Consider the following 14,965-nt stretch of genomic DNA (forward strand, 5'->3'; position numbering starts at 1 on the left):
TGCCATGGCTGGAAGAGGCATCACCACTTCAAAAAAAATTTGGGAATTGGGATAAGCCCAGGAATTACAGGCCAGTTAGTCTTACGTCAGTAGTGGGCAAATTATTGGAAATAGCTCTGAGAGATAGGATTTATGCTCACTTGGACAGGCACAGTTTGATTCATGATAGTCAGCATGGATTTGTGAGGGGTGGATCTGGCCTCACAAACCTCACCCAATTCTTTGAAGAGGGAACCAAACACATGGATGAAGGTAGAGCAGTGGATGTGGTATACATGGATCTAAGTAAGACATTTGATAAGGTTCCCCATGGTAGGCTCATGATGAAGGTAAGGAGGCATGGGATAGTGGGAAATATGACAGACTGGTTACAGAATTGGCTTACCCTTAGAAGACAAAGGGTGGTAGTGGACAAAATATTCAAAATGGTGTCAGTCAGGAGTGATATATCACAAGGATCTGTTCTGGGTCCTCTTCTATTTGTGATTTTTGTAAGTGATTTGGACACAGAAGTGGAAGGGTGGATTAGTAAGTTTGCTGACAATACAAAGGTGGGTCGAGTTGTGGATAACACAGAGAACTGTTCCAGGTGACAAAGGGACATTGATAGGATACAGAGCTGGCCTCAGAAGTGGCAGGTGGAATGTGTGAGGTGATTCATTTTGGAAGGACACACTTGAAAGTAGAATGCAGGGTTAACAGAAAGATTCTTGGCAGTGTGGAGCAGCAGAGGGATCTTGGGGTTCATGTCCACAGTTCCCTGAAAGCTGCCACCCAGGTGGATAGAGTTGTTAAGAAGGCATATGGTGTGTTGGCTTTCATTAATAGAGGGATTGAGTTCAAGAGCCATGAAGTTATGCTCCAGCTATACAAAACCCTGGTTCGGCCACATCTGAAGTATTGTGTCCAGTTCTGGTCGCCTCATGACAGGAAAGATGTCGAAGCGTTGGAAAAGATACAGAGGAGATTTACCAGGATTTGCGTGCAATGGAGGGAAGGAGTTACGAGGAATATTTTGAGAGAGCTAGGGCTTTTCTCTTCAGAACAACAAAGGATGAGAGGTAACTTGATAGCAGCGTACAAAATAATCAGAGGTGTAGATAGAGCGCATAGCTCGACTTTTTCCGAGGGTGGAGGTAGCTATGACGTCGGTGCATAGTTTGGAAGTTAGTGAAGGGATATACAGGGGATACGTCAGAGGTAGGTTCGATACGAGTGGTAGGGGCGTGGAATGCATTGCCAGAGAGGGTAACTGAGTCGGCCTCATTAGGGGCATTTATGCGGCTATTAGATGGGCATATGGATGATAGAAGGTAGGGGTGGAGGTTAGATAGACCTTAGGTTTCGGGTAAAAGTCGGCACAACATCATGGACTGAAAGGACTGTACAGCACAGTACTGGCCCATGTTCTATGCTCTTTCTCTGGAGGAAGAATTGATATTCCCCCTCAAACAGGGGGAAATATCAGTCATCTCAACTGTTACACATTGAATACTCAAGTTAAATTTTGTTTGTTAAATAGGGCGTTCCAAGATTTTTAATGATGCTTTTGGGAACCCGTCTCCACGTTATCATTTAAGTACAAATTTTTAACCTTCACATGTCCATGAAACTAGACTCAGAGGCAGCTAGGTATGGGTTCTGCAAAGAATTACAAAAATGGGTCTTCTAATCCAAAGAGGTACTGTTCAAATGCCAATCAATTACTACATGGCACCAGCACAAAGCAGAAAGCCGCCCCTTCACGTAGCTTCTCAGCGAGAAATCACGAACAAAAAATGGCACACCATAACCTGTCAAAATTGGTAGGAAAAGATCAAACCAAATCTAGCACACTCAAAAGATTCAAGGAAACATAATTACCTTTCTGAATTCAATAACTTCATCAGGGCCTCGAGCCTGAAACAAATATTAAATAAAGTACAACTTTTAGTTCAGAAAGGCATCATATATCAGCACAGTCTATATGGGCTAAAGGGCCCATTCATGTGTTGCATTGCTCTTCTTATGAGAAAACAACAAAATACCAGATCAATGGAGATAAGGACAGTATTACAGTTGCAGAAAGGATGTTAGGGGACTCGTCAACTGAGGTAGTATGGGGTGAGGTTAGAAACGGGTAAGGAGAGGTCATCCTGTTGGGAGTTTTCTATCGGCCTCCGAATAGTTCCAGATATGCAGAGAAAAGGATAGCAAAGATGATTCTCAATAGGAGTGAGAGAGACAGGATAGTTGTCATGGGGGACTTCAACTTTCCAAATATTGACTGGGAACACGATAGTTCGAGTACTATAGATGGGTCAGTTTTTGTCCAGTGTGTGCAGGAGGGCTTCCTGACACAGTATGTAGACAGGCCAACAAGGGGCGAAGCCACATTAGATTTGGTACTGGGTAATGAGCCCGGCCAGGTGTTAGAATTGGAAGTCGGTGAGCACTTTGGTGACAGCGATCACAATTCTGTTATGTTTACTTGAGTGATGGAAAGGGATAGGTGTACACCACTGGGCAAGAGTTATAGCTGGGGGAAAAGCAATTACGATGAGATTAGGCAAGATTTAGGGAGCATAGGATGGGGAAGGAAACTGCAGGGGATGGGCACATTAGAAATGTGGAGTTTATTCAAGGAAAAGCTCCTGTGTGCCCTAGATAAGTATGTACTTGTCAGGCAGGGAGGAAGCTGCAGAATGCAGGAGCCGTGGTTTACGAACGAAGTGGAATCGCTGGTCAAGAGGAAGAAGGCGGCTTATGTTAGGATGAGATGTGAAAGGCTCAGTTAGGGCGCTTGAGGGTTACAAGGTAGCCAGGAAAGACTGAAAGAGAGAGCTCACAAGGGCCAGGAGGAGACATGAGAAGTTGTTGGCGGATAGGATCAGGGTAAACCCTAAGGCTTTCTATAGGTATTTAAGGAATAAAAGAATGACGAGAGTAAGATGAGGTATGACAGGTCGGCACAACATCGAGGGACGAAGGGCCTGTATTGTGCTGTAATGTTCTATGTTATCTATGTTATCAATCAAGGATAGGAGTGGGAAGTTGTGTGTGGAGTCAGAGGAGATAGGGGAAGCACTAAATGAATATTTTTTGACAGTATTCACTCCAGACAACGACAATGTTGTCGAGGAGAATACTGAGATACAGGCTACTAGACTAGGTGGGATTGAGGTTCACAAGGAAGAGGTACTAGAAATCCTACAGAGTGGGAAGATAGATAAGTCCCCTGGCCTGGATGGGATTTATGCTCGGATCCTCTGGGAAGCCAGGGAGGAGATTGCCGAGCCTTTGACATTGATCTTTAACTTGTCTGTCTACAGGAATAGTGCCAGACGACTGGAGGATAGCAAATGTGGTTCCCCTGTTCAAGAAGGGGAGGAGAGACAACCCTGGTAATTACAGACCAGTGAGGCTTACCTCAGTTGTTGATAAAGTGATGGAAAAGGTTATAAAGAGATTTATAATCATCTAGAAAAGAATAATTTGATTAGGGATAGTCAGCACGGTTTTGTGAAGGGTAGGTCGTGCCTCATAAACCTTATTGAGTTCTTTGAGTAAACCGGTTGATGTGGTGTATATGGATTTCAGCAAGGCATTCGATAAGGTTCCCCACAGTAGGCTATTGTACAAAATGTGGAGCAACGGGATTGTGGGAGATATCGCAGTTTGGATTGGAAATTGGCTTGCTGAAAGAAGACAGAGGGTGGTAGTTGATGGGAAATGTTCATCCTCGAGACCAGTTACTAGTGGTGTAACGCAAGGGTCGGTGTTGGGTCCACTGCTGTTTGTTATAAATGACCTGGATGAGGGCGCAGAAGGATGGGTTAGTAAATTTGCAGACGACACTAAGGTTGGTGCAGTTGTGGATAGTGACGAAGGATGTTGGAGTTTACAGAGAGACATAGATAAGCTGCAGAGCTGGGCTGAGAGGTGGCAAATGGAGTTTAGATTAGATTAGATTCCCTACAGTGTGGAAACAGGCCCGTCGGCCCAACAAGTCCACACCGCCCCTTGAAGCATCCCACCCAGACCCATCCCACTGTAACCCACACACTCCTGAACACTACGGGCAATTTAGCATGGCCAATCCACCTAGCCTGCACATCTTTGGACTGTGGGAGGAAACCGGGGCACCCGGAGGAAACCCACGCAGACACGGGGAGAATGCGCAAACTCTACACAGGCAGTCGTCCGAGGCTGGAATTGAGCCTGGGTCCATGGCATTGTGAGGCTGCAGTGCTAACCACTGAGCCACAGTGCCGCCCCGTTTAATGCGGACAAGTGTGAGGTGTCGCACTTTGGTCGGAGTAACCGGAATGCAAAGTACTGGGCTAATGGTAAGATTCTTGGTAGTGTAGACAAGCAGAGAGATCTCGTTGTCCATGTACACAGATCCTTGAAAGTTGCCACCCAGGTTGACAGGGCTGTTAAGAAGGCATACAGTGTTTTAGCTTTTATTAATAGAGGGATCGAGTTCCGGAACCAAGAGGTTATGGTGAAGCTGTACAAAACTCTGGTGCGGCCGCACTTGGAGTATTGCGTACAGTTCTGGTCACCGCATTATAAGAAGGATGTGGAAGCTTTGGAAAGGGTGTAGAGGGGATTTACTAGGATGTTGCCTGGTATGGAGGGAAGGTCTTACCAGGAAAGGTTGAGGGACTTGAGGCTGTGTTCATTAGAGAGAAGAAGGGTGAGAGGTGGCTTAATTGAGACATATAAAATAATCAGAGGGTTAGATAGGGTGGATAGGGAGAGCCTTTTTCCTAGGATGGTGACGGCGAGCACAAGGGGGCACAGTTTTAAATTGAGGGGTGAAAGATTTAGGACAGATGTCACAGGTAGTTTCTTTACTCAGAGTAGTAAGGGAATGGAACGCTTTGCCTGCAACGGTCGTAGATTCGCCAACTTTAAGTACATTTAAGTCGTCATTGGGCAAGCATATGGACGTACATGGAATAGTGTAGGTTAGATGGGCTTCAGATTGGTATGACAGGTCGGCACAACATCGAGGGCCGAAGGGCCTGTACTGTGCTGTAATGTTCTATGTTCAATGTTCTATCAACTACCTGGCAATGCATTATAGACACCAGGCATTATCATCCAGGCTTCCAAGAATATGCATTCTCTAAATGTAACACAAATGAGACATTCATATGAAGCTCACTGGTGAACTTATGGATAGTTGAGTTAATACACACACACACACACACACACACACACACACACACACACACAATAGTGTAATCTTGCGGCGATAGAGAGGCAAGAGCCACATTTAAATGTCTAGGTACTTGATTCGTTTGCTTAACCAAGCTTTAAAGAAATCGCCTCCAACATGACAGCATATCACTTTAACGACTGTAAGGGACCACAGCTGCTGGTAACTAGAGTCAATCAAGGCTGGAGCTGGAAAAGCACAGCTACTCAGACAGCATCCGAGCTGCAGGAAAATCAAATGGTTCAGGCCAGGTGTTTTCTTCCAACTGCACATTTATGGGCACATTACCATCTTTTCAGTATGGCTCTTGTATGTTACAGTACATTTACGGAAAGCAATATTAAGGGATAAAATTAAATGTCTGGTTGAAGTAATGTATTTCGTAGAGACATAGAAAATAGCTGTAGTACACCATTTATATCAGAAATAATGGGAGCTGCAGATGCTGGGAATCCAAGATAACAAAGTCTGAAGCTGGATAAACACAGCAGACCAGCAGCATCTCGAACACAAAAGCTGACGTTTCGGGCCTAGACCCTTCAGAGGATTAATCCCTTTCAAATATATATCCAGATCTCCTTTGAACTCCTATTGAATCTGACTCTACCACACTTCCAGGCAGAGCATTCCAAATTCTTACAATGGCATAAAGAACAACGAACAAAGAACAAAGAAAATTACAGCACAGGAACAGGCCCTGCGGCCCCCCCAAGCCTGCGCCGATCAAGGTCCTCTGTCTAACCTGTCAACTATTTTCTGACGGTCTGTGTCCATTTGCTCCCTGCCCAAATATATCTTAAAAGATGCTAACGTATCTGCGTCTACCACCTCCGCTGGCAATGCATTCCAGGCACCCACCACCCTCTGTGTAAAGAACTTTCCACACATATCTCCCTTAAGCTTTCCTCCTTTCACTTGGAACTCATGACCCCTAGTAATTGAGTCCCCCACTCTGGGAAAAAGCTTCTTGCTATCCACCCTGTCTATACCCCTCATGATTTTGTACGCCTCAATCAGGTCTCCTCTCAATCTCTGCCTTTCTAATGAAAATAATCCTAATCTACTCAACCTCTCTTCATAGCTAGCACCCTCCATACCAGGCAACATCCTGGTGAACCTCCTCTGCACCCGCTCCAAAGCATCCACATCCTTTTGGTAATGTGGTGACCAGAACTATACACAGTACTCCAAATGTGGCCGAATCAAAGTCCTATACAACTGCAACATGACCTGCCAACTCTTGTACTCAATACTCTGTCCGATGAAGGAAAGCATGCCATATGCCTCCTTGACCAACCTATTGACCTGCGTTGTCACCTTCAGGGAACAATGGACCTGAACACCCAGATCTCTCTGTTCATCAATTTTCCCTAGGACTTTTCCATTTACTGTATAGTTCGCACCTTGAATTAGATCTTCCAAAATGCATCATCTCTCATTTGCCTGGATTGAACTCCATCTGCCATTTATCTTCCCAACTCTCCAGTCTATCTATATTCTGCAGTAATCTCTGACAGTCCCCTTCACTATCTGCTCCTCCACCAATCTTAGCGTCATCTGCAAACTTGCTGATCAGACCACCTACACCTTCCTCCAGATCACTTACATATATCACAAACAACAGTGGTCCCAGCACAGACCCTTGTGGAACACCACTGGTTACAAGTCTCCAAGTTGAGAAGCTCCCTTCTACTACTACCCTGTCTTCTGTTGCCTAGCCAGTTTTTTTTATCCATCTAGCTAGCACACCCTGGACCCCATGTGACTTCACTTTCTCCATCAGCCTGCCATGGGAAACCTTATCAAACGCCTTACTGAAGTCCATGTATATGACATCTACAGCCTTTCCCTCATCAACCAACTTTGTCACGTCCTCAAAGAATTCTATTAACTTGGTAAGACATGACCTTCCCTGCACAAAACCATGTTGCCTATCACTAATAAGCCCATTTTCTTCCAAATGGAAATAGATCCTATCCCTCAGTATCTTCTCCAGTAGCTTCCCTACCACTGACGTCAGGCTCACCGGTCGATAATTACCTGGATTATCCTTGCTGCCCTTCTTAAACAAGGGGACAACATTAGCAAGTCTCCAGTCCTCTGGGACCTCACCCGTGTCTAAGGATGCTGTGAAGGTATCTGTTAAGGCCCCGGCTATTTCCCCTCTTGCCTCCCTCAGTACCCTGGTATAGATCCCATCCGGACCCCGGACTTGTCCACCTTCATGTCTTTTAGGATATCCAACACTTCCTCCTTCCGTATGTCAACTTGACCAAGAGTAAGCAAACATCTATCTCTCACCTCAACATGTGTCGTCTGCTTGGTGAATACCGATGCAAAATACTCATTAAGAATGTCACCCATTTTCTCTGACTCAGCGCATAACTTTCCTTCTTTGACCTTAAGTGGGCCAATCCTTTCTCTATTTACCCTCTTGCTCTTTATATATGAATATAAGGCTTTGGGATTTTCCTTAACCATATTTGCCGGCATTATCTCATGTCCTCTCTTCGCCCTCTTAATCCCTCGTTTCAGATTCGCTCTACATTCCTGATATTCTTGCAAAGCTTCATCAATCTTCAGTCGCCTAGACCTCCTGTATGCTTCCTTTTTCCTCTTGGCTAGTCTTACAATTACACCTGTCATCCATAGTTTCTTAATCTTGCCTTTTCTATTCCTCATTTTCACAGGAACATGTCTCTCCTGCACACTAATCAACCTCTCTTTAAAAGCCTCCCACATATCAAATGTAGATTTACCTTCAAACAGTTTCTCCCTATCTACATTCCTCAGATCCTCCCAAATCTTGGTATAGTCGGCCTTCCCCCAGTTTAGTACTCTTCCTTTAGGACCACTCCCATCTTTGTCCACGAGTATTGTAAAACTTGCGGAATTGTGGTCGCTATTTCTAAAGTAGTCCCCTACTGTAATATCACCCACCTGGCCGGGTTCATTCCCCAACACCAGGTCGAGTATGGCCCCTTCCCGAGTTGGACTACACACATACTGCTCTAGAAAACCCTCTCGGACACACCTTACAAATTCTGCTCCATCTTGACCCCTAACACTGAGTGAATCCCAGTCAATGTTGGGAAAATTAAAATCTCCCATCACCACCACCCTGTTTCTCCTACACCTTTCCATTATCTGTTCACATATTTGCACCTCTATCTCAAGCTCGCTGTTGGGAGGCCTGTAGTACAGCCCCAGCATTGTTACTGTATCCTTCCTATTTCTGAGTTCTACTAATAAAGATTCTGTCCATCTCACACCTGGCTCTCCTGCTGACAATCTGGAAATTGTGACTCCTAGTTAGTAACATACCAACTGATGCAAAAACAGAATATCCTTCTTTACCCTGTCAAAATTGTTCATCATTTTGAACAACTTAACAAGGAACACCTTAACAAGCTTCTGACCAAGTCACATCCAAAAATGGCCATTAGACTTGAATGCATTTATCAAAGCTAATATCGTAACAGGAGCCCCTCAAACTTGGAACCATTCTGGGAAGCAGCCACTGAAATTTCCAAGAACAAACAACAATGAAAATTACAGCATAGGTACAGGCCCTTCGGCCCTCCAAGCCTGGACCGATCAAGATCCTCTGTCTAACCTGTCATCTATTTTCTAAGGGCCTGTGTCCATTTGCTCCCCGCCCATCCATGTACCTGTCCAGATATATCTGAAATTTCCTCACATCCTTTCTGAAGTGGAGTGACCAGAACGGGGTACAATGTTTCAGCTCAAGGCCTAGTCACAGCCTTATAAAGCTACAGCATAAATTCTCTGCTTTGTACTCAATATCATTTTATGAAGTCAAAGATCAAGCTTTGCAAGCTACTCTCTCAAAACAGGCTTATCGCTTGCAATAATCTAAGTATGTGAATGTTCAGGTCCTTCTATCTTTGTCCTCACCATATAGAGCTGACATTTAATTTAGTATTAGAACAAAGAACAAAATTAGACCCATCGTCGCCTAATAATGCAATTACATTGGTGATGTTAGAATTAGCCAATGTTATCTTGACAAATATGGAGGAAGCTAGGGTCAAGTTCAGCTAGAGAGGATTACACGCAGGCAAGGAAGGAGCTCAAAAATGGTCTGAGGAGAGCCAGGAGGGGGCACGAGAAAGGTTTGGCAAAAGGAATCAGGGAAAACACAACGGCATTTTACACTAATGTGAGGAATAAGAGAATGGTCAAAGAAAGAGTAGGGCCGATCAGGGATAGCATAGGGAACTTGTGTGTGGAGTCTGAGGAGGTAGGGGAAGCCCTAAATGAGTTTTTTGCTTCTGTCTTTACGAAAAAAACGAACTTTGTAGTGAATGAAACCTTTGAAGAGCAGGTCTGCATGCTGGAATGGATAGAGATAGAGGAAGCTGATGTGCTGAGAATTTTGTCAAACATTAAGATTGACAAGTCACCAGGCCCAGACCAGATATGTCCTCGGCTGCTTTGGGAAGCGAGAAATGCAATTGCTTCGCCACTTGCGAAGATCTTTGCATCCTCGCTCTCCACTGGAGTCGTACCTGAGGACTGGAGAGAAACAAATGTAATTCCTCTCTTCAAGAAAGGAAATAGGGAAATACCCGGCAATTACAGACCAGTAAGTCTCACGTCTGTCGTCTGCAAGGTGTTAGAAAGGATTCTGAGGGATAGGATTTATGACCATTTGGAAGAGCGTGGCTTGATTAAATGCAGTCAACACGGCTTTGTGAGGGGCAGGTCATGCCTCACAAACCTTATCGAGTTCTTTGAGGATGTGACTAGAAAAGTTGATGAGGGTCGAGCTGTGGATGTGGTGTATATGGACTTCAGCAAAGCATGTGATAAGGTTCCACATGGTAGGCTCATTCAGAAGGTCAGGAAGAATGGGATACAGGGGAACTTAGCCATCTGGATACAGAATTGGCTGGCCAACAGAAGACAGCGAGTGGTAGTAGAAGGAAAATATTCTGCCTGGAAGTCAGTGGTGAGTGGGGTTCCACAGGGCTCTGTCCTTGGGCCTCTACTGTTTGTAATTTTTATTAATGACTTGGATGAGGGGATTGAAGGATGGGTCAGCAAGTTTGCAGACGACACGAAGGTTGGAGGTGTCATTGACAGTATAGAGGGCTGTTGTAGGCTGCAGCGGGACATTGACAGGATGCAGAGATGGGCTGAGAGGTGGCAGATGGAGTTCAACCTGGATAAATGCGAGGTGATGCATGTTGGAAGGTCAAATTTGAAGCTGAGTACAGGATTAAGGATAGGATTCTTGGCAGCGTGGAGGAACAGAGGGATCTTAGTGTGCAGATACATAGATCCCTTAAAATGACCATCCAAGTGGACAGGGTTGTTAAGAAAGCATATGGTGTTTTGGCTTTCATTAACAGGGGGATTGAGTTTAAGAGTCGTGAGATCTTGTTGCAGCTCTATAAAACTTTGGTTAGACCGCACTTGGAATACTGCGTCCAGTTCTGGTCACCCTATTATAGGAAAGGTGTGGATGCTTTGGAGAGGGTTCAGAGGAGGTTTACCAGGATGCTGCCTGGACTCGAGGGTTTATCTTATGAAGAGAGGTTGACTGAGCTCAGACTCTTTTCATTGGAGAAAAGGAGGAGGAGAGGGGACCTAATTGAGGTATACAAGATAATGAGAGGCATAGATAGAGTTGATAGCCAGAGACTATTTCCCAGGGCAGAAATGGCTAACACGAGGGGTCATAGTTTTAAGCTGGTTGGAGGAAAGTATATGTCAGAGGCGGGTTCTTTACACAGAGAGTTGAGAGAGCACGGAATGTGTTGCCAGCAGCAGTTGTGGAAGCAAAGTCATTGGGGTCATTTGAGAGACTGCTGGACATGCATATGGTCACAGAAATTTGAGGGTGCATACATGAGGATCAATGGTCGGCACAACATTGTGGGCTGAAGGGCCTGTTCTGTGCTGTACTGTTCTATGTTCTATGTTCTAAATAGGGCTATTCTCACCGCCTATGCAATAATCCCAGAAAGTACAGGCAACGATTTTGGAACTTAAGGAAACAAGTTTATACTGAGTTTGAGAGAGTTAAACAGCATAATTCTGATGTGGATAAGAGCTTTAAGGTCTGATAATACTTAGAGATCGTAGGAACTGCCGATGCTGGAGAATCTGAGCTAACACGTTATGAAGCTGGATGAACACAGCAGGCCAAGCAGCATCAGAGGAGAAGGAAAGTTTGACATTTTGGGTCGAGACCCTTCTTCAGATAATACTTGATAATACTTATGATGCTTTTCGAAAAATTTAAAACTTCCTTACTTTCTGCAATCAGAACTCAGTGGAAAATCCAAGGATAGCAACAGCAAGATAAGCAGCTTCACAACTGACCATTATGAACTTATCCATGAACATTGTTCTGTCACCCCAGAAGTTCAACAGTAAAAGATGAGAGAGTGAAAGCAAGGCAACTAGCCAGGTAGAGAATGGACAGAAGGGAATGCCCCACAAACTCCTCCTCAGAAAATTGCTGAGTCTGAGGTGAAGTTCAAAAGCTTAAATGTTTCTGTTACTATAAGTTCAGAATGTTGGACGTTGTGAGGTAAGCCCATGGGTCCCACCGGAGCTCGTAAAAATGTGTCAGAGAAGGAACACAAAAAGGCAATACCTCAGAGCAGGCTGTAACTCTGGCTATAACAAACAAGGCCAGAGGTGAATTCTATTGTTTGCAAAGAAATATCAAAGGTAGATGAGAGGTATGCAGGGTTTTTATCGAAAGAGAAGGTGACACCTCTTCACGTGAAGTAGCTGAACCCCCTAACGATACGGAGAGATAACACAGTGTGGATGTGGTATACATGGATTTAAGTAAGGCGTTTGATAAGGTTCCCCATTGCTGGCTCATGCAGAAAATAAGGAGGCATGGGATAGAAGGGAATGTGGCAGATTAGATTCAGAATTGGCTGACCCTTAGATGACAAAGGGTGGCAGTGGACGGAAAATATTCAACATGGTGCTTAGTTGAGTGTGTACCACAAGGATCTGTTCTGGGTCCTCTTCTATTTGTGATTTTGTAAATGATTTGGACGTAGAAGTGGAAGGGTAGGTTAATAAATTCTTCGACAATACGAAGCTGGGTCGAGCTGCAGACAGTGCAGAGGACTGTTCTCGGTTACAAAAGGTCATTGATAGGATGCAGAGCCGGCCTGAGAAGAGGCAGGTGGAGTTTAACCCTGAAACGTGCGAGGTGATTCATTTTGGAAAGACAAATTTGAAAGGAGAATACAGGGTTAACGGAAAGATTCTTGGCAGTGTGGAGGAGTAGAGGGATCTTGGGGTTCATGTCCACAGTTCCCTGAAAGCTGCCACCCAGGTGGATATAGTTGTTAAGAAGGCGCATGGTGTGTTAGCTTTCATTAATAGAGGCATTAAGTTCAAGAGCTGTCAGGTTCTGCTCCAGCTGTACAAAAGCCTGGTTCGGCCACATCTGGAGTATTGTGTCCATTTCTGGTCGCCTCATTACAGGAAAGATGTGGAAGCGTTGAGAAAGGTGCAGATGATATTTACCAGGATGTTGCCTGGAATGGAGGGAAGGTCTTATGAGGAAAGGTTGAGAGCGCTAGGGCTTTTCTCTTTAGAATGAGAGATGACTTGACAGAGGTATACAAAATAATCAGAGATACGGATAGAATGGACAGCCAGAGACTTTTTCCTCGGGTAGCTGTTACGAGGTGGCATAGTTTTAAAGTGAGAGGAGGTAGATATCGGGGAGATGTCAGAGGTAGGTTCTTTTGTCAGAGTAGTAGCAGCATGGATTGCATTGCGGGAGAGGGTAGTGGAGTCGGCCTCATTAGAGGTATTTAAGCAGCCATTAGATAGGCATACAGATGATAGTATAAGGTAGGGGTGGAGGTTAGATTGACATTAGGTTTAGGGTAAAAGTTGACATAACATCATCGGCCAAAGAGCCTGTACTGTGTTGTACAGTTCTATATTCTATGTTCTATGCCTAAAGGAGCTTTTACACTCCATTTTCATGTTTCTCGCTAACTTGCATTCACTTGTCAGTCTCTTAGTCATCCCTTGCAGGGCTCTAAATTTCTCCCAGTCCTCAGGCAGGCTTACAACTGTTTCTGATATCCTCATGAGCCATGTCTACGATCTCATGTAATGTTTAAACTGTGACCCATGTTCGAGTTCTCTCTCCTTTTGGTGCTGTGTGGTTTTAGAGCAATGTGTACTAATACAAACTCCCTAACACTTCTTTAAATACTAGCTATTGCTGGTCTAGCATTAAATCTAGTCATATTTTTCCAATTTATCACTCATTTTCATAATTTCTTTTGTTCAGATTTAAGATCCCAATTTTAGAATGAATAACATCATTTTCAAATTTAATTTAAAATTCCACCATGTAATGGTCACTGGCGTAAACGTGATGGACTGAAAGGTTTCTTTCTGTGCTGTAAAACTATTTCCAAAGGTTCCTTCATAGCAAGGTTTTTAAACCAGTCCTCTCTCATTAAATCATACTATATCTAAAATAGCCTGGTCCCTAGTTGAGTTATCTAGTCTAAATGCAAATTAAGGTTGCCCATTACTGGGCAATCGAACTGTGTAGTGAATGAAACCTTTGAAGAGCAGGTGTGCATGCTGGAATGGATAGAGATAGACGAAGCTGATGTACTGAAAATTTTGTCAAACATTAAGATTGACAAGTCGCCAGGCCCGGATCAGATTTGTCCTCGGCTGCTTTGGGAAGCGAGAAATGCAATTGCTTCGCCACTTGCGAAGATCTTTGCATCCTCGCTCTCCACTGGAGTCGTACCTGAGGACTGGAGAGAGGCAAATGTAATTCCTCTCTTCAAGAAAGGAAATAGGGAAATCCCCGGCAATTATAGACCGGTAAGTCTCACGTCTGTCGTCTGCAAGGTGTTAGAAAGGATTCTGAGGGATAAGATTTATGACCATCTGGAAGAGCATGGCTTGATCAAATACAGTCAACACGGCTTTGTGAGGGGTAGGTCATGCCTTACAAACCTTATCGAGTTTTTTGAGGATGTGACTAGTAAGGTTGATGAGGGTCGAGCTGTGGATGTGGTGTATATGGACTTCAGTAAGGTATTTGATAAGGTTCCCCATGGAAGGCTCATTCAGAAGGTCAGGAGGAATGGGATACAGGGGAATTTAGCTGCTTGGATACAGAATTGGCTGGCCAACAGAAGACAGCGTGTGGTAGTAGAAGGAAAATATTCTGCCTGGAAGTCAGTGGTGAGTGGGGTTCCACAGGGCTCTGTCCTTGGGCCTCTACTGTTTGTAATTTTTATTAATGACTTGGACGAGGGAATTGAAGGATGGGTCAGCAAGTTTGCAGACGACACAAAGGTCGGAGGTGTCGTTGACAGTGTAGAGGGCTGTTGTAGGCTGCAGCGGGACATTGACAGGATGCAGAGATGGGCTGAGAGGTGGCAGATGGAGTTCAACCTGGATAAATGCGAGGTGATGCATTTTGGAAGGTCGAATTTGAAAGCTGAGTACAGGATTAAGGATAGGATTCTTGGCAGCGTGGAGGAACAGAGGGATCTTGGTGTGCAGATACATAGATCCCTTAAAATGGCCACCCAAGTGGACAGGGTTGTTAAGAAAGCATATGGTGTTTTGGCTTTCATTAACAGGGGGATTGAGTTTAAGAGTCGTGAGATCTTGTTGCAGCTCTATAAAACTTTGGTTAGACCGCACTTGGAATACTGCGTCCAGTTCTGGGCGCCCTATTATAGGAAAGATGTGGATGCT

General features: G+C 44.5%; 1 protein-coding gene across 3 annotated transcripts in view; it reads right to left on the minus strand.

Annotated features, from left to right (window-relative positions):
• syne3 (spectrin repeat containing, nuclear envelope family member 3) overlaps window positions 1–14,965 on the minus strand; it is a 94,925-nt gene that overhangs the window by 30,007 nt on the left and 49,953 nt on the right. For all 3 annotated transcript variants that reach the window (XM_059648865.1, XM_059648867.1, XM_059648866.1), the window contains one exon: window positions 1,864–1,899. In XM_059648865.1, the coding sequence (XP_059504848.1) occupies window positions 1,864–1,899 (36 nt within the window). The remainder of the gene's footprint in view (window positions 1–1,863; window positions 1,900–14,965) is intronic.

Source organism: Stegostoma tigrinum, chromosome 10, assembly GCF_030684315.1.
Source record: "Stegostoma tigrinum isolate sSteTig4 chromosome 10, sSteTig4.hap1, whole genome shotgun sequence".
NCBI lineage: Eukaryota > Metazoa > Chordata > Chondrichthyes > Orectolobiformes > Stegostomatidae > Stegostoma > Stegostoma tigrinum.